This window comes from Hyperolius riggenbachi, chromosome 12 (genome assembly GCF_040937935.1).
Source record: "Hyperolius riggenbachi isolate aHypRig1 chromosome 12, aHypRig1.pri, whole genome shotgun sequence".
Classification (NCBI taxonomy): domain Eukaryota; kingdom Metazoa; phylum Chordata; class Amphibia; order Anura; family Hyperoliidae; genus Hyperolius; species Hyperolius riggenbachi.
In genome coordinates this window covers 9,323,684-9,343,141 of record NC_090657.1, presented here as the reverse complement: position 1 = coordinate 9,343,141, position 19,458 = coordinate 9,323,684, and the positions used below count along the sequence as shown (strand labels likewise).

Sequence of the window (19,458 nt, the reverse complement as noted above, 5' to 3'; positions counted from 1 at the left end):
TCCTTTCTCTGCCTGAAAGAGTTACGTATCAGGTATGTAAGTAGCTGACTCAGTCCTGACTCAGACAGTTCCTCCCCTAATTTATTAAAATTAATGTATGTAGGTGTAATTTTACCACTTGGCCACAAGATGTCCTCACACATTATTCCTGTTAGCTTACTATAAGTACACTAACAGGTAGTAATGCGTGGACGTGTTACTTTTTGTTACAATGGCCACAGCATCTCATTGATGCCAATGATCATTGACACAGGGACTTATATTGGTAAATGGGAACAGCGTTCCCAATCATTGATCTCCCCTCTAACACTCGGTGGCGGCCAGATTCCACGGAAACGAATTTCGTGTTTGTGTAAGTATGCAAATTTAACCATTTCAGTGTCTGTGTGCTTTTACATTGATTTTAGGCAAAAACATACGCAAATTTGCATGGAAAATTCGCAAGGCGAAAATGCATGCAAATTTCCTATTAATTACATTGTATACGAATCGCGGTGTGCGAATTCTGAAGGCTCTGATGTGCAGATTTTTCCTGACAAGTGGAAACAGGCTAATTAAGTTGTATTGGTTGTGCGAATCTGTGTGCAGAAAACGCATGCACATTCGCGATAGTGGAAACGGGCCCTCACTCGTTCACACAGCAAGTTAGAAGCATGTAAGAAGAAGTGCAAGTGAGCAAGCATGTAAGAAGTCTGACCATGTACCAGCTAGCATGGCACGGGCATTGGGTATTGATGGGTGGCCAGTGTCTGATTCTTGAACAAAAACACAGATTTAAACCTGCTTACACGTTATGCAGACAAATGCATGCATCACATACTGAATTTCACAAGTTCAATTTGTAATAAGATTTTTGAAACATGAAAAAGAGATGAAGACACAAACCTACCTTTTGACTGTGCATTGGAAGTGGAATTGGATAGGAAGCCTGCCATGTCACCGGTGGGATTCTCAGATGGGCTGCCAATTTCATCTGCAAAAAACAAAATATATATATATTAGCAGCTTCTGGAATAGGAATAGTAGCATGTCGAGGTTAAAAGCCCTGTTATAGAAGCTGTACACCGGCTTCCTTACATTGTATGAGAGTGTCATATTATCAGTGTTGTCCCATGAAAAGATGAAATATTTACAAAAATGTGAAAGATATGATCACTTATGTGAGACGCTGTCCATTTATATAGGAATGCTGAGCCGCTCTCCACACCCTTCCCTGTAAATAGCCCTGCTTTACATCACAGCCATCTCTAAATACAGTGGTGTAGCTAAGAACCTGTGGGGCCCAGTGTGTATATTGGGCCCTCTCAAGCACTCGATACGAGACAATTAATATGGAGCAACAAAACTTGCCAAGGACAGCGGTCATGTCAGGGTGGTTTAAAGAGGAACTGTAGTAAAAATAACAATGAATAAAATTGCTTATTTTGTACAATATTCATTTATAGATTATTTAGTCAGTGTTTGCTTATTGTAAAAGCCTTCCTCTCCCTGATTTACATTCTGAAATGTATCACTGGTGGTGACCTCTTTAGTTCTGCCAGGTGATCTGTACGGAATGTTTCGTTACTGGGAGCTCTATGCACAGAGGGGGAGGTATTGCTTGCTTGGCAGTTGGAAAAAGCAGTCATTTCCCACAATGCAATGAGGTTCACAGACGGCAAACTGTCAGGACCTGGGTCATGACATCACACTGTGGGAGGGGTTTCACCTCAATACCTGCCACATAGAACTCCCACTCCCGATTATCTATTTGAGAAAAGGAATAGATTTCTCATGTAAAAGGGGGTATCAGCTACTGATTGGGTTCAAGTTCCTCTTTAAGCAAAGCAGGGGAACAGTTTGTTAATGATTACCAATATATAAAGCACATAAAGAGGTGATCACCACTAATACTGTATTTGCAGGAGTTTGGGGGGATAAAGAGTTTTTTATGCTCAGTATAAAATCTAAGATAAACGGGAATAAAAAAAATCCTTATTTTAAAGCGGAATATAACCCAGCATTTCAACTTTGCTCTAAAACATTATTTAAGGCATATTATATGCAAAAAGCATTTTTTTTTTACTAGACTAGCATTGGAAGGGTTACACACAGAGGTTTAAAGTTCCATGGAGAGATATGCAGAAGTTCAGATTGTTACATTCTATTTAGTTAAATGTATCTATTGAGAAATGTTACAAACTCTTTGGCTGTCCTCCAAGCTCCTTCTCAGTCAAAGAGATGAGTCACATTCAACATTAAAGCAGCCCATACACTCAGCCGATTTTCTGTCCGACCGATCGATCCCGATCGATCGATCAATCGATTGCAAATCGGTTGGCCAATCGACCGATCGACGGCCGATTTCGATCGATTTCGATGGATTTCCATCGAACTTGCAGGGTGGAAAATTTAGGTCGATCTGATGAGATTGCTTATCAGTTTGCATTGGCCTTAATGGAAATCTGATGGCAAAAAAATGCCATCAGATCGAATTTCAATAGATTTCAAACTGAAATCTATTGGAATTCTATCCTGGTAAAAAATGTTCTAAAAACGCATCAGATAGATCATCAGATGCATTTCTTATCAATCTGCTGCCAATCTGACGAGTGTATGGGCACCTTCAGATGCATTTATGTAAACAAAAGGTATCTATGTCAGCTTCGGATGCGTCTGCAGAAAACTCCAGGAACTTTAAAGCCCTGTGTAACCCTTCCAATGCTGGTCTAGTAAAAAAAAAAAATGCTGGTTGCATATAATATGCTGTAAATAATGTTTTAGAGCAAAGTTGAAATGCAGGGTTATATTCCGCTTTAACAACGGTTACAATGAAAAGCTCTTGCCATGAGTTAGCGCAGTAGAGTAGAAATCGGGCTGAATCCGCAGTTTCACCGCAGGTAAATAGAGCTGGGAACCTGCCATAGGGAATGATGCTGCCATCATCCAAATCACTTGCCATAACGATTCGGACGACATTGCTGTCAGATTTCATGCGAGTGGCAGCGAATCCCATAGCCATGCATGGCTTCCAGGATTCGGCTGTGTAATCGAAGAGGAAGTGCTGCCGCGTGTCTCGTAGGACGTGCGGCGGCTAGTGGAAACGTAGCCTTATCCTTATAAATATCTGAATTCCCTGCTAAATCAATTTTACTCCTAAAAAAACCACTCAAACCTTGAATAAACTGTATGAACATCTCCAAGTCTCGGATCTGAGTCTTCAGTTGTTCCACCAGCTGTTCCTTCACTCTGGCTGGATTAACAATCTGAGCAATGGCCGTGTCAACTCTCTGTCGCAACTCTTCTGGAGACAAGCAGCTTATGTCCTCGTTCAAATTAACATCCAGCTTCTTAATCAATTCATCTATAATTACCTGGAGAATATAGAAATTATTAATCACTTCAGGATGAGAGCAATTTTCACATATCAGCACTGCTCCCATTCATTCGTCAATAACTTTATTACTACTAATCACACCTAAATGATCTATATATTGTTTTTTTTCTAGACAAATTAGGCTTTTAGTGTGTAAATTTTGTTTAGTAATTACCTTATCTTCTATGCATTTCTAAAGGGAAATTTAGAAAAAAAATAGAAAAAAAAAAAACACTATTTCTCCATCTACATCCAATATATCTTTATAATAAACTGTGATAAGTGTAGATTAAACCCACTAATTTTATTTTCTCAACCACCTTGGTTATTACAACATTTAGATTATGTTCCTAGCACAATGTATGGTGACAATATTGTATTTGGAAGTAAAGGTGTCTTTTTCCGTTTTGTGTTTTTTGCTTTCTCATTGTACACCATCGATGATTAGGAGACCTTATGTGCAAACATAATAGTAATATACCCTCATGGCATACATATTTAAAAAGCCAAGCTCCTAAGGTAACAATACATTTGCTTTTGATTCAGTTTGTGACTAAAAAGAATACACAAGACATAGGCCTCAACACTAAAACTCTATAAACTCCATTCTACAACTTATCATAGTTAAAATGTTACCACTTATGTCTCTTGTAGTTTTACTCAGACTTTCCCAAGTTTGATGATAGTTTTGAAAATTACTTTTTTATGTTGAATTGTGTTTGTCCCTACACATTATTTATGAGACATGCATCCAAGCTTTAAGACACACCAGAATGTATTCTACAACTCGTCACGGTTAAAATGATATCACATGTGCCTCATTTAGTAACAAACTGGTAGTGCACTCTCCTCAAATACACTGGACGAATATATTCGTCTAGTTAGGCTAAAGGCCCATACACACGTCGGATTTCCGTGGGGCGGATCGCTCAAACTCACTCCTATCAAGCGAATGACAGTCTGTACACGCCCGATTTAGCGGGCGAACGACGGGACGTTCAAACGGCCCATCGTTTGCGGAAATCCGACGTGTGTATGGGCCTTTAAGTGGTTAATACACTGATGAGAAGGACAGAAAATAATACAGAAGAGTAATAATATAGAAATGATAGTCTTATCTAACGGAAGCAGAATGGCTAAATCATTCCAGGCTCAAATGTCTAAAAACAAAGTTAGATCATTTGCAAATGTTTTGAAGTTATTAAGAAACCAATTTATTTGCTATAAAATCAGTCATTGTAGATTTGTACAGCGGGAGGTACTGGCAGCGCTTCCAAACAGAGGCAAAACTCATAAGTATATCTTTGGCTAGCTGCATCCATGTGCTTCCATTTGCAATCAAATTATAGACTAGGACTAGTACATGATTGGCATCTGATTTGCATTCAAGGCATGTATTTAGCCCTGTGGGGCTCTGCATGCCTCTGTTGGTCTACATTTCAGTTGCAGCCTATCAGCGCTGTCATTTGTTTGAAGTCATTGTAGATTAAAGCTGGTTTAAAAAAAAGATGGCTTGTCTTTTTGAAGTAAGATTAACTAGTTCCCTTCACAGGCTTTTTTGTTACCTTACTGCTAATAGCCATTTTCACCTTTCAGCATTCCTCCCATTCATTCCACCATAACTTTGTGACTTCTTATCACACCTAAATGATCTATATCTTGCTTTTTGTGGACAATACTTGTTTTCAGTAGCCACTTTATTTTCTTTGCCTTTTATAAAGGAAGTAGGAGAAAAAAAATATTACACCATTTCTCCAACTCTATCAGCTATAGTTTTAAAATAAACAATAATACTCGTATAGGATAAAAGCCATAGACTGAAAACTGGCCATAGACCACAAAACATAAACTACACTATACATTCTACACGATACATACATAGACATGTGACTATGGTAGGGATTAGAGTGTGAGCCCCACTGAGAGACAGTTAGTGACAAGATAATATACGCTGTACAGAGTAATAATAATAATAATAATAATAATAATAATAAAGGTTTCTGAAGAACTAGTCCTAGTTAGGCCTGAACGATTTTAGGAAAAGATTGAATTGCACGATTTTTGTCAGAAATTGCGATTTCGATTCTGTAGACTATTTTTGCTACACGACGATGGATCAGTTCGCTCTGACCATCCAGTCGCTCTCTACCTGACGTGGGACAGCCTGCGACAACTACTATAACTGCGGTCCCCTCTGTCTGTCCCATGTGCTGCTGGCTGGGGGGTGACAGTCACACTGACACTGAAAACACCTCGCTGCAGCTGCTGGCTGGACAGTTTCTAGCAATCACACAGCTATTACACTCATCTCCCCTGAGCACTGACAGGTTACATGGGGAGTCACTGCTGTCATGTCACACAGTACTGAGCAGTGTATTAAATAGGAAATCAGCTAGATATATGCAGAGGTAGGGCAGTATGATTATATATTCCTCTGCATATATCTAGCTGACTTCCTATCTATACACTGCTCAGTACTGTGTGACATGACAGCAGTGACTCCCCATGTAACCTATCAGTGCTCAGGGGAGATGAGTGTAATAGCTGTGTGATTGCTAGAAACTGTCCAGCCAGCAGCAGCGTGATGTTTTCAGTGTCAGAGTCACTATCACCCCACAGCCAGGCAGCTCACACGGGGCAGGCAGAGAGGGGACTGCAGCCAGTAATAGTAGTTGCCGCAGACTGTCCCCAGTCAGGTAGAGAGAGCGGACAGAAGTTGCTGTGTTAATGGCTCTCCCGGTCAGCGCCGTCTCCGGTGTAATGTCTGATTGCGCTGCCCGGAAGCTCCTCCCACACTGAGTAGCACGCATGCTCAGTGTGAAGTTAATGATGCTGCTGGAGATAAAATACAAAATATCTCCGCTCCCACACCTCTTACACTCCCTAAATTTTCAGGGTAGGGAGGGGACCCCCCGAACGACCTCTATGCCGAATTGCAGCCCCCGAGACCCGCTGGTTCAGGAGATAGATTACAGAAACCTATCTTGGGAACCAGCGGGTCTCGGGGGCTGCAATTTGGCATAGAGGTCGTTGGGAGGGTCCCCTCTCTACCCTGAAAATTTGGGGAGTGTAAGAGGTGTGGAAGCGGAGATATTTAGTATTTTACCTCCTGCAGCATCATTCTATAGGAAATGTGGCCGCAGTCTCCTCCTGCGCATGCGGGGCAGCGCAAATCCTCAGGCAGCGCAATCAGACACAACACCGGCTCTTTTCATCTTCCGGGGGTAGGGGCGGGACCAGCCCTCCTTCCCTGTCTGCCCCATTCACCAGCCTGGCTCTCACTCAGAGTGGGAGGGGGCAAGGTCCGATTTGTTAACCCCTCACTGGCCTCCTCTCCAGCATCTACAGGGGAATGTCTGTTTTATTTACACATGCAGAGCAGCAGAGAAAACCGCAGAAAAACCGAAGCTCTGACGATCTCAAGATCGTCTTAACCTTGAGCACGATTTTTGGTTTAAAACAGAAAATCGTTCAGCCCTAGTCCTAGTACTGATCCATGCAGGCACAGGACTTACTCTAAATGTGTAAATATAATCATTGAAAAAAAAAAAGAATTCATATATGAGTGACAGTTTTGCATTGCTGTCAATTGTTTTTTCTGCATGTGAAAAATGCATTCAAGTGTGATCCGGTCTATTGATTAACACTGGTTGCAGTTTTCCTGTGCAGAATATGCCCAGATACACTGACAAGTGGAGACCGGCCCTAAGGCCTTGTTTCCATCTATCCGCTTCTGTCCGCTTTTTATCAGCACATCAATGTTACAGATTGATACATGTTGCTGAAAAGCTGACAGAAGCGGATAGAAGCGCATAGATGGAAACAAGGCCGGGAACCTAGCGAGTGAATGTAGCCTTTCAGTTTGACCAGGAATAATAATAACACAATTATTGTTTCTTTATATTGGACTGTTAGTACTGTAGATGGGTACAATACAAAGCGGAATGAGTGGCGACTGTGCGGAGTTACAACATCTGTATTACTAAGCATAGTATATGATTAACAGCAGTACTTTTATTTATATATTACAATGTTAAGAGAAAAATGAAACAGAGATTGTTACATACTATACGTGTACCATTCAAGTGATGTATGTATATATGATTTATGATGGTGTTAAAGAGACTCTGTAAAAAAAATTTCAGCCTTATTTCTTCTATCCTATAAATTCCTACACATGTTCCAATGTGGCCTGTCTTACTGCAGCCTTTTCTAGTTGCACAGTGGCTGTATTATCTCCGTTATATAATCTAATCTTCTTTCCTCTGACGGCTTTGTCGGGCTCAGGCACTCAGTCAGGAATGTGCTGCTCTGTTTGTGATAGGAAGAAGCGATACACACCCTCTCCAGGCCCCCTGCAGGCTCTGTGTGAGTCACAGACTGAGCTCCTCTCAGCCTATCACTCTCTGGTTAGCAGCCATGTCTTTTGTTTGTAAACACTGCCTAAAACTGGCAATTACAAGCCGGGATTGCAGCAGAGAGTGGCAAAAACAGCACAGAGGGGCCCAGGAGAACATAATGAATAGAATGGTATGCTTTTTATTGTAAGAATTTTACTGTACAGATTCTCTTTAAGGCATTGTTAAAGGGGCACTACAGCGAAAAACTGTAAAATTGTAAATATGTGCAAACATATCCAAATAAGAAGTACATTTTTCCAGAGTAAAATGAGCCATAAATTACTTTTCTCCTACGCTGCTGTCACTTACAGTAGGTAGTAAAAATCTGACAGAAGTGACAGATTTTGGACTAGTCGATCTCTTCATGGGGGGATTCTCAGGGATTTACTTATTTTCAAAAGCACTTAGTGAATGGCAGTTGCTCTGTCCAATTGCCAAAAACCTGTGTAGCGAGCAGGGAAGCTGGCCAGCATCATTGTATAAATCTTTTTTTAGGCTGCTATCACAGTGGGACGTTACAGGCGCACGTTAGAGCAGCCTCTAACGCAGCCCACCGCACAGTAATGAAAAATCAATGGGCTGTTCACAGTGCCCACGTTGCGTTACATTGTAACGCAGCACGTCAAGAGAAAGCACTGCATGAAGTACGTTATACGTTAGACTGCTTGCACATGCCCAGTAATGTTTGGGAGGAGGGAAGAGCAGCCGGGCACATGGCTAATTAATATTCACTGCACTTTGTGACGTGCAGGGTTTACTTCCTGGAGCGGACGCTTTGTGCTGCGATTGGCTGGCGGGACCACGTGATGTCGCATGCGTCACAAAGTACGCATCACGGACACCAGAGTGAGCTGCACAACGCGGCTCGCTCTGACGTCCACATCCAACACCACCAGGCGTTGCGTTAGGGGCACGTTATGCGACCATAACGTCCCCTAAAACGCAATGTCCTGGTGGGAAAGTAGCCTTAGGGAATATGTTTATAAAGAAAAACCTTGCTGAGAATCCCCTATGAAGAGATGGACTAGTCTAAAACCTGTTGGTAATGGCAGATTTCTACTACCTACTGTAAATGACAGCAACCTAGGAGAAGAGTAATTTATGGCTTATTTTATTCTGGAAAAAACGTACTTATTTGTTTAGGTTTGCACATATTTTAAATTTCAAAATTTTTCGCCATAGTGCCCCTTTAATCTCTCAATAAATAAGCATTTATTGGGGAGGGGGAAAAAAAGCAGTTCAAACGTAAATCTTCATTTAATGGAAGTCTTCTTACCCTTTGTCTCTCCATAACCACCGACTGTGGCAAGGAATCATAGTTGCCCTCTTGGTAGGCAAAATGTTCTAAATCATCTAGCTGGTTCTTGAGCTGAATGATGAGTTCCCTTTGCTTCTTCCTCTGCGCCTCAATACGTTCCCTTTTTTCCCATTCAGTCTACGACAAACCGAAAGTAGGTTAATTACTGTATATAGTTTCAGATAGGAAAGAACATACACCAATGTCGTGCAAATAAAGATGTGTCGGATGTTTCACAGGACCAAACACTAGTGTGCCAATTAGGAAAGAGTATTAAGGTATTTCTTGCTCTTTTTGCACTCACTGGGCAAGATTTATCAACGCATTACCGACAGTTTTTTCTTCTTAATCTGTTCTAACCAGCAGGGAGAACAGTTCTGCATGATAATAAGAACCTTCTTAAATCCTAGGTAATAGCAGCAGTTTAGCATGAATTTCTAGAGCTGCACTACAGTTAAGAAAAGTGCAAATCTGTCCCTAAACTGCTGCAGATTAAGAAGTGCTTGATAGCAGTTCTACAGATGTAGAACTGCAGGCTAGACATGATTGCAGAGTGCAGGCTAGACATGATTTGTGAGATGCTCCTCCCCCCTGCTGAATGCCTCCTCAGGGCCTGCTGCTATCAATACAGCAGGTGTGTTGGTTACCTCAGCAACAACAATTCCCCTAGCTCCTCCTATTTTACAACGGTTTTAGAAGGAATCTGCACTATCTAATGATTTCTTAAGATGTCTGAGACAGTTCTGCACGGATTTCTAAAACCTACTAATATTTTGTCTCTCGATGTCTGGCCTACTGAACCAAGATCTACTCCTTTCATAGTCCTATTTCAAACGGTCCCACTACCTGACAAGCTTTCAGACCAACTGAATCTTCATTCTGGTTTTATGGAGGTGGTACGATTGTTAAAGAGGGTAGCAGCTAAAGAGGAACTAGAGTGAAATAATAGAGTGATAATGTAATAAAAAAAAGTGCTTCATTTCTACAATTATGTATGAATGATTTAGTCCGTGTTTGCCCATTGTAAAATCTTTCCTCTCCCCGATTTACGTTCTGACATTTATCACATGGTGACATTTTTACTGCTGGCAGGTGATGTCAGTGGAAGGAGATGCTGCTTGCTTTTTTTTGTCAGTTGGAAACAGATGTAAACAGCTGTTACTTCCCACAATGTATCAGGCTCCCACAGTCTGATGACAGAACCATGGTCCTGACATCACACTGTGGGAGGGGTTTCACCACAATATCACCCATACAGCGCCCCCTGATGATCCGTTTGAGAAAAGGAAAAAATTTCTCATGGGAAAGGGGGTATCAGCTACTGATTGAACTTCATCCCAATTCTTGGTTACGGTTTCTCTTTAAGCTTTGCACAGCTTTACAGTACCAAGTCTGGCCCTTGCTAAAGACACCATCTATAAGGATTTTGTACTTTTTTTCCTCAATACTCACATGCATTTGCACTGGATGTTTCCTCGTGCTCCTTGACTTGAAAAACATACTTAGGACTTTACACTGGAAACTATCCAGTGTTTGGCATCCCCCACCAAAGAACCTTTGTACAGCAGTAGAGCACCGCTCAATTTAATAGAATGGGGCCACAGCTACTGACTGAGCACTGCATTTGTGTGAATCAGTTATTGACAAACTGAAAATTCCAGTCAGTGGCTAAAGCTGGCCACTAACGGTCCAATTTCTAGAGAAAAATCGTTTGAGCGATCAGAAATTCTGATCGGATTGGTTGTAAATAATCTCCATTGGTGGATACAATTGATTATGAACGAGTGAAAAAAATGTCGCCCGATTGAATTTTCGTCGAACGAAAATTTGGATTTTCTTGTTGGTCGTGATAGATAGGAAGCAATGATTGGTTAGTTGATGGTGTAGTGAACGATTTTTCGTCCGATCAGAATTTCTGATCGCTCGAACGATTTTTCACTAGAAATTGGACCGTTAGTGGCCATCTTAAGTAGGAGTGGTACACATTACTCAGGTGTTAGAACGTAGAGATAGTAGTTTTTTGACCCACTTTGAATTGCACTGAGTGATATGAATTGTTCAGTATATACCGTACATAGATAGCAGTCTCAAACTTTAATAAAAAAAAAACTAATATGCAAAAAACTGTATGAAAAGTTTAATAAACCACAGGCAGGTACAATGGCTCCAGTAAAGATATTACGCCACAGTTTTAAACATTTTTCATACAATCGTCATACCGGTTCCACCAAATGTCTTCAGCGATTTAAAAATGTATATATATTTGGCAAGTTGGAAAGGGACAAAGCAAAGCCATAGATCAGAAGTGTTGGAACATTTTAACTTCCTCTGGAGGACTGGGCATTCCTAACCTGTTCACTGACGCTGCTTCTATGGCAAATAACAAGGTGCCAGTGGTAGCCAGATGCAAACAGAAAACCTGGTCCGCAATGATAAATAGCAATTTTAAAAGGAGATCTTAAAGAGAAGCTTTAACCCAGGATTGAACTTCATCCCAATCAGCAGCCAATAGCCCCTTTCCAATGAGGAATCTTTACATTTTCTCACATAGATCAGGAGGGGCTGTAAGGCGAATACTGTGGTGAAACCCCTCCCACAGTGTGATGTCAAGGCCATGGCCCTGAGAGTTTCCGAGCATTAGAGCCTGCAGGAGAATAAGTGGATAGACGGGCATCGCTGGACTGTATGCCCAGCACGGCTACAGCTTGGGGGGGGGGGGCACAGAGCAGGTACAGAGAGAGACCCAGCGGGGACACAGACAACGGGGGCACAAAGACACAGACAGAGCAACACAGAGGGCGCACAAAGAGAGACAGGGGACAGAGACACAGAGGGCGCACAAAGAGAGACAAAGGACAGAGAGACACAGAGGGGGGGAACAAAGAGAGACAGGGGACAGAGAGACACAGAGGGGGGGAACAAAGAGAGACAGGGGACAGAGAGACACAGAGGGCGCACAAAGAGAGACAGGGGAGGGGACAGAGACACAGAGGGGGGGGGGAACAAAGAGAGACAGGGGACAGAGACACAGGGGGGGGGGAACAAAGAGAGACAGGGGACAGAGAGACACAGAGGGCGCACAAAGAGAGACAGGGGACAGAGACACAGAGGGCGCACAAAGAGAGACAGGGGACAGAGAGACACAGAGGGGCGCACAAAGAGAGACAGGGGACAGAGAGACACAGAGGGGGGCACAAAGAGAGACAGGGGACAGAGAGACACAGAGGGGGGAACAAAGAGAGACAGGGGACAGAGACACAGAGGGGGGGAACAAAGAGAGACAGGGGACAGAGAGACACAGAGGGGGGAAACAAAGAGAGACAGGGGACAGAGAGACACAGAGGGCGCACAAAGAGACAGGGGACAGAGAGACAGAGAGCGCACAAAGAGAGACAGGGGACAGAGAGACGCACAAAGAGAGACAGGGGACAGAGAGACACAGAGGGCGCACAAAGAGAGACAGGGGACAGAGAGAAACAGAGGGTGCACAAAGAGAGACAGGGGACAGAGAGACACAGGGGGGGGGGGGGGACAAAGAGAGACAGGGGACAGAGAGACACACAGGGGGGTACAAAGAGAGACAGGGGACAGAGAGACACAGAGGGGCGCACAAAGAGAGACAGGGGACAGAGAGACACAGAGGGGCGCACAAAGAGAGACAGGGGACAGAGAGACACAGAGAACGCACAAAGAGAGACAGGGGACAGAGACACAGAGGGGCGCACAAAGAGAGACAGGGGACAGAGAGACACAGAGGGGGGAACAAAGAGAGACAGGGGACAGAGACACAGAGGGGGGGAACAAAGAGAGACAGGGGACAGAGAGACACAGAGGGGGGAACAAAGAGAGACAGGGGACAGAGACACAGAGGGGGGGAACAAAGAGAGACAGGGGACAGACACAGAGGGGGGGGGGGAACAAAAAGAGACAGGGGACAGAGAGACACAGAGGGCGCACAAAGAGACAGGGGACAGAGAGACACAGAGGGCGCACAAAGAGAGACAGGGGACAGAGAGACACAGAGGGCGCACAAAGAGAGACAGGGGACAGAGACACAGAGGGCGCACAAAGAGACAGGGGACAGAGAGACACAGAGGGGCGCACAAAGAGAGACAGGGGACAGAGAGACACAGAGGGGCGCACAAAGAGAGACAGGGGACAGAGAGACACAGAGGGGGAACAAAGAGAGACACGGGACAGAGACACAGAGGGGGGAGAACAAAGACAGGGGACAGAGAGACAGAGGGGGGAACAAAGAGACAGGGGACAGAGAGACACAGAGGGGGGAACAAAGAGACAGGGGACAGAGAGACACAGAGGGGGGAACAAAGAGAGACAGAGGACAGAGACACAGAGGGGCGCACAAAGAGAGACAGGGGACAGAGAGACACAGAGGGCGCACAAAGAGAGACAGGGGACAGAGAGACACAGAGGGCGCACAAAGAGAGACAGGGGACAGAGAGACACACAGGGGGGTACAAAGAGAGACAGGGGACAGAGAGACACAGAGGGGCGCACAAAGAGAGACAGGGGACAGAGAGACACAGAGGGCGCACAAAGAGACAGGGGAGAGAGAGACACAGAGGGGCGCACAAAGAGAGACAGGGGACAGAGAGACACAGAGGGCGCACAAAGAGACAGGGGACAGAGAGACACAGAGGGGCGCACAAAGAGAGAGAGGAGGACAGAGAGACACAGAGGGGCGCACACAGAGAGACAGGGGACAGAGAGACACAGAGGGGGGAACAAAGAGAGACAGGGGACAGAGACACAGAGGGGGGGAACAAAGAGACAGGGGACAGAGAGACACAGAGGGGGGGAACAAAGAGACAGGGGACAGAGAGACACAGAGGGCACACAAAGAGAGACAGGGGACAGAGAGACACAGAGGGGGGAACAAAGAGAGACAGGGGACAGAGAGACACAGAGGGGCGCACAAAGAGAGAGAGGAGGACAGAGAGACACAGAGGGGCGCACACAGAGATACAGGGGACAGAGAGACACAGAGGGGGGAACAAAGAGAGACAGGGGACAGAGACACAGAGGGGGGGAACAAAGAGACAGGGGACAGAGAGACACAGAGGGGGGAACAAAGACAGGGGACAGAGAGACACACAAAGAGAGACAGGGGACAGAGAGACACAGAGGGGGGAACAAAGAGAGACAGGGGACAGAGAGACACAGAGGGGCGCACAAAGAGAGACAGGGGACAGAGAGACACAGAGGGGGGAACAAAGAGACAGGGGACAGAGAGACACAGAGGGGGGAACAAAGAGAGACAGAGGACAGAGAGACACAGAGGGGCGCACAAAGAGAGACAGGGGACAGAGAGACACAGAGGGCGCACAAAGAGAGACAGGGGACAGAGAGACACAGAGGGCGCACAAAGAGAGACAGGGGACAGAGAGACACAGGGGGGTACAAAGAGAGACAGGGGACAGAGAGACACAGAGGGGCGCACAAAGAGAGACAGGGGACAGAGAGACACAGAGGGGCGCACAAAGAGAGACGGGACAGAGAGACACAGAGGGCGAACAAAGAGACAGGGGACAGAGAGACACAGAGGGGCGCACAAAGAGAGACAGGGGACAGAGAGACACAGAGGGCGCACAAAGAGACAGGGGACAGAGAGACACAGAGGGGCGCACAAAGAGAGAGAGGAGGACAGAGAGACACAGAGGGGCGCACACAGAGAGACAGGGGACAGAGAGAGCCACAGAGGGGCGCACACAGAGAGACAGGGGACAGAGAGACACAGAGGGCGAACAAAGAGACAGGGGACAGAGAGACACAGAGGGGCGCACAAAGAGAGACAGGGGACAGAGAGACACAGAGGGCGCACAAAGAGACAGGGGACAGAGAGACACAGAGGGGCGCACAAAGAGAGAGAGGAGGACAGAGAGACACAGAGGGGCGCACACAGAGAGACAGGGGACAGAGAGAGCCACAGAGGGGCGCACACAGAGAGACAGGGGACAGAGAGACACAGAGGGGGGAACAAAGAGAGACAGGGGACAGAGACACACAGAGGGGGGAACAAAGCTTGATTTGAAGGAGATCGTGAACCGTGATTTCGGACAGAAATCGCTCAATTACATTTTTTCTTAAAATCGTTCAGGAAAATGTGCTCACCCCTGCCCTATGTTGTAGAAAGAGAAACACTATGCATAAGTAACAAGGCCAAAAAGAGTAAACTCGCCAACAATTAATATCCAAACATTTAAGAAATGTGACACTTACCAATTCCTGTAAATGGCAGCAGGAAAAGAAAGAGAAAAGTCTAAATTATAGTTTAAAACTTTATCACGGAAATCCAACTGGTCCTACAGCTGCCTTAAACAGAGAAATCAGTCATTTTCTCAGCCTCACTGATCTATTTGGCTGCAGTAGTGTCTGAGCAACACTAGAAACAAGCATGCAGCTAATCCAGTCAGATCTGACAATAATGTCAGTAACAACCGATCTGCTGCATGCTTGTTCAGGGGCTATGACTAATGCCTAGTACACACAATGAGATTTTCAGGCAGATTTCCTGCCAGATCAATTATTTTCAACATGGCCAATCTGATTTCGATTTTCCATTCAATCTTCAGTTCACTTCTACGGAAAAATCGATTAAAATCAGATCAGACATTTTGAAAATAATCGATCTGGCTGGAAATGTGCCTGGAAATCTCACCGTGTGTACTAGGCATTAGGGTATTAGAGGCAGAGGATCAACATGATAGCCAGGCAACTGGTATTGCTTCAAAGGAAATAAATATGGCAGCCTCCATATTCCTCTCACTCTTCAGTTGTCCTTTACGGTGGACACTTTAGATGGTCGATAAACAAGCGGATCATTTTATAGATAAAAAGCAAAGACCGTGTGCAATGAGGAGAGTTGTAGTGGAGATGCAATGGGAATTGTTACAATAAATTGTTGGATAACTTTGCTCACTTTTGGAGACCCCTCCGGCCATATAATAAAATGACCAATCTCTACTCTTTTTCTCTCCCTCATTACCATATTAAAGCGGACCCAAACCAAGCATTTTTTTTTATATAAAATATTTAGTTGCACCCCTCTGACACATACAAAGATAAATAAACACTCCTTCATGCCTATGAGCATTTCAGTGCATGCTTTTCACCCTTCTCTTTTCATAACTAGGGTTATACAGGTGGCAGCCATTACTTCTGAGCTTAGTAGGAGGTTTTAGATCATGGGTGTGTTTGTCATCAGCTACCCTCCCTCACAGGGGCGTCGTCTATGTGACATCTCACACAAGCTGAGATCACCTCCCCTGTGACATCATCAGTAGCAGCCTGTGTTTTGTTTTTTTACCTCCTCCACCAGTCTGCCAGATTCTGTCCCGGCAATATGAAAGGAAGGGAGGGGTTCCTCCAATAAATGTAACATATTTTATATGTGTCATCATGCTGCTGAAAAAAGGCTGCTATTTATTATTATAATTTAGAAAATAGATTTTATTTCTGAAATCTTGTATTTTTAATTTGGGTCCACTTTAACCGCTTTCCAAAATCAAATATCATTACCATATATTGTGCCAGAATAAGTGTACCGGAGAAGGGCAGAAGAGAATGAAGTATAAATACCTGGGGCTTCCTCCAGCCCCCTCCTCCAGGCTCATCCCTCGCTCGCCGTCCTGCACCATCTGGATCTTCAGCAATTCAAGGGATCCAGTCTGGGCCAATTGGAGCAGGCGCAGTCCGGCCGCACTTGCTCCAGAGGTCGGGAGCAGAGCTGTGGAGTCGGTATAAAAATCATCCGACTCCAAGGTTTATGAAACCTCCTACTTGGACTCCAGGTATTCAAAATTGCTTTGACTCCACAGCCCTAAACTGGGAGTGTTCAGAGCAAGACGCTCCCAGGAACGGGATTGTGACAGGGGAGCGGGCGCAGCTGGGCCATGCATGTGCAGTACTGGAGGACCTTCCGGGGTGAATTGCCAAAAATCCAGACAGCGCAGAGGGACAGCAAGGGAGCAATCAGCCTGGAGGAGGCTGGAGGAAGCCCCAGGTATGTATAGTTTGTTCTCTCCTGCCCACCTCAGGTTCCCTTTAAGTTTGATAACCTAGATAAATAACAACATTGTTTGTTTGTTTACAGACTTGTGTGCAGGTCCGTTAATATTTTGACAGACAACTTTTTCTAATTTTGCTTCTGTACATCACCACAGTGAATTTTCATTGAAATAATTCAGACGCATTTGAAGCTTAAATTCAGTGGGGTGAACAAAACAATTGCATAACAATGTGAGGCAACTAAAGATTTTTTTATTTTTTAACACCATCCCTTCATCTCAGGGGCTTGAAGGTAATTGGACAATTGACTCAAAGGCTATTTCTTGGCAGGGCTGTGGAGTCTGTACAAAAATCTTCCGACTCCAACTCTGACTCCTCAGTTTCTGAAACCACGACTCCAACTCCGACTCCGGGTACCCAAAATCGCTCAGACTCCTCGACTCAGACTCCTTAGTCTAATACTTAACAGGGCTGTGGATTTTGTTCAAAAATCACCCGATTCCGACTCCTGACTGACTCCTCAGTTTATGAAATCAACGACTCCGGGTGCCCAAAATTGCCCCGACTCAGACTCCAACTTTGACTCCACAGCCCTGTTTCTTGGGCAGGTGTGGTCAAGTCTGTTATGTCGTTATCAATTAAAGAACAGCTGTAACAAGAGGGATAGGATGGCTGCCATATTTATTTCCTTTTAAAGTGACACTGAAGTGAAAAAATGCGATTTAATGAATTGCATGTGTAGTACGGATAATTAATAGAAGATTCGTAGCAAACAAAAGTGTCTTATATTTGTATTTTCAGTTATACAGCCTTTTTTTTTTTTATAACATTGCATCAGTCTCTAATATTTTCAGTTACAAATTACACTCTGTATTTTAAATGATAAAACAGAGCAGAGCTAATGACCCTTTGAACTTCCTGGAAGTAAAACCTTTTTTTTTTTTTCTTTTTTTTTTTTTTTTTTTTAAATTTGCATCATTGTTTGATTATATTCTTCTTTATTATTATTATTATTATTTTTTTTTTTTTGCTATTCATAGAAAAAAAGCCAAAATCAATAACATCACAAATATATATACGCTAATCCAACATACCTTCCCCCGCCCTCCCCCAAGTTAATCATACACGTATCTACATACATACATTCATATCCCATGGTCATAAGACCCACACCCCTCATCTCCCATAACAATCATACATTCATACATAGCGACCTACATACGTACATACATGCATACATTCATATAAACTTTCATACTAATACCTGGAAGTAAAACCTTAAACAAGAAACGGTGAGAGACAGGTTTAGATAAGTGCTTCAGAAAACAGCACTATAGAAGACCCAAGTTGGGTCGGAGAGCTCAGAGGAACTTTTTTGTATAGATAAAAACTGATGTTTCCTGTACTGGACACAATATGAGACTCATATCTATGCTGCTGATGTCCTATTTCTTAGCTGTACTACACATACAAATCATATCATAAGTTTATTCTCACTTCAGATTCCCTTTAAACCAATACCTATCCAGTTGATCCTCTGCCTCGAATGCTGGGAATACACGTTACGTTTTGCGCGTTCGATTCGGCACGCGATCTATTAGCCATTCGATTTTCTTCGAGCGGAACATCGGACATGTCGGGATTTTATCATCGATGGCATCTTTCGGAGCGATTCTTAGCAAAAAACGCACCGTGTCTTCCCGGCATAACACTTTTAATCATAGACCCTAAACAGGCATACACAGATCAGAAGTTTATGGCATTATTGCCAGATCTGACAAGATTAACCACTTGAGGACCCACCCTTTACCCCCCCTTAAGGACCAGCGCTGTTTGTTTGGATCTGTGCTGGGTGGGCTCTGCAGCCCCCAGCACAGATCCGTGGCCACACAGAGCGATCAGATCGCCCCCCTTTTTTCCCCCCTATGGGGATGATGTGCAGGGGGGGTCTGATCGCTCCTACTTGCAGGCATTTTGCGGGGGGGGCACCTCAAAGCCCCCCCCCGCGGCGACATTCTCCCCCCTCCCTCTCCTACCTGCTCCCCCGGGAGATCTGGGCTGCACAGGACGCTATCCGTCCTGTGCAGCCAGTGACAGGCTGTCTTCTGTCACATGGCGGCGATCCCCGGCCGCTGATTGGCCGGGGATCGCCGATCTGCTTTACGGCGCTGCTGCGCAGCAGCGCCGTACAAATGTAAACAAAGCGGATTATTTCCGCTTGTGTTTACATTTAGCTTGCGAGCCGCCATCGGCGGCCCGCAGGCTATTCACGGAGCCCCCCGCCGTGATTTGACAGGAAGCAGCCGCTCGCACGAGCGGCTGCTTCCTGATTAATCAGCCTGCAGCTGGCGACGCAGTACTGCGTCGCTGGTCCTGCA

General features: G+C 44.6%; 1 protein-coding gene across 1 annotated transcript in view; it reads right to left on the bottom strand.

The window, feature by feature from the left end:
• Positions 1–19,458, bottom strand: part of RUNDC1 (RUN domain containing 1) — a 34,065-nt gene that overhangs the window by 5,468 nt on the left and 9,139 nt on the right. The window contains exons 2-4 of the mRNA XM_068262384.1: positions 9,032–9,190; positions 3,155–3,353; positions 890–973 (exon numbers count right to left, since the gene is read on the bottom strand). Of these exons, the coding sequence (XP_068118485.1) occupies positions 890–973; positions 3,155–3,353; positions 9,032–9,190 (442 nt within the window). The remainder of the gene's footprint in view (positions 1–889; positions 974–3,154; positions 3,354–9,031; positions 9,191–19,458) is intronic.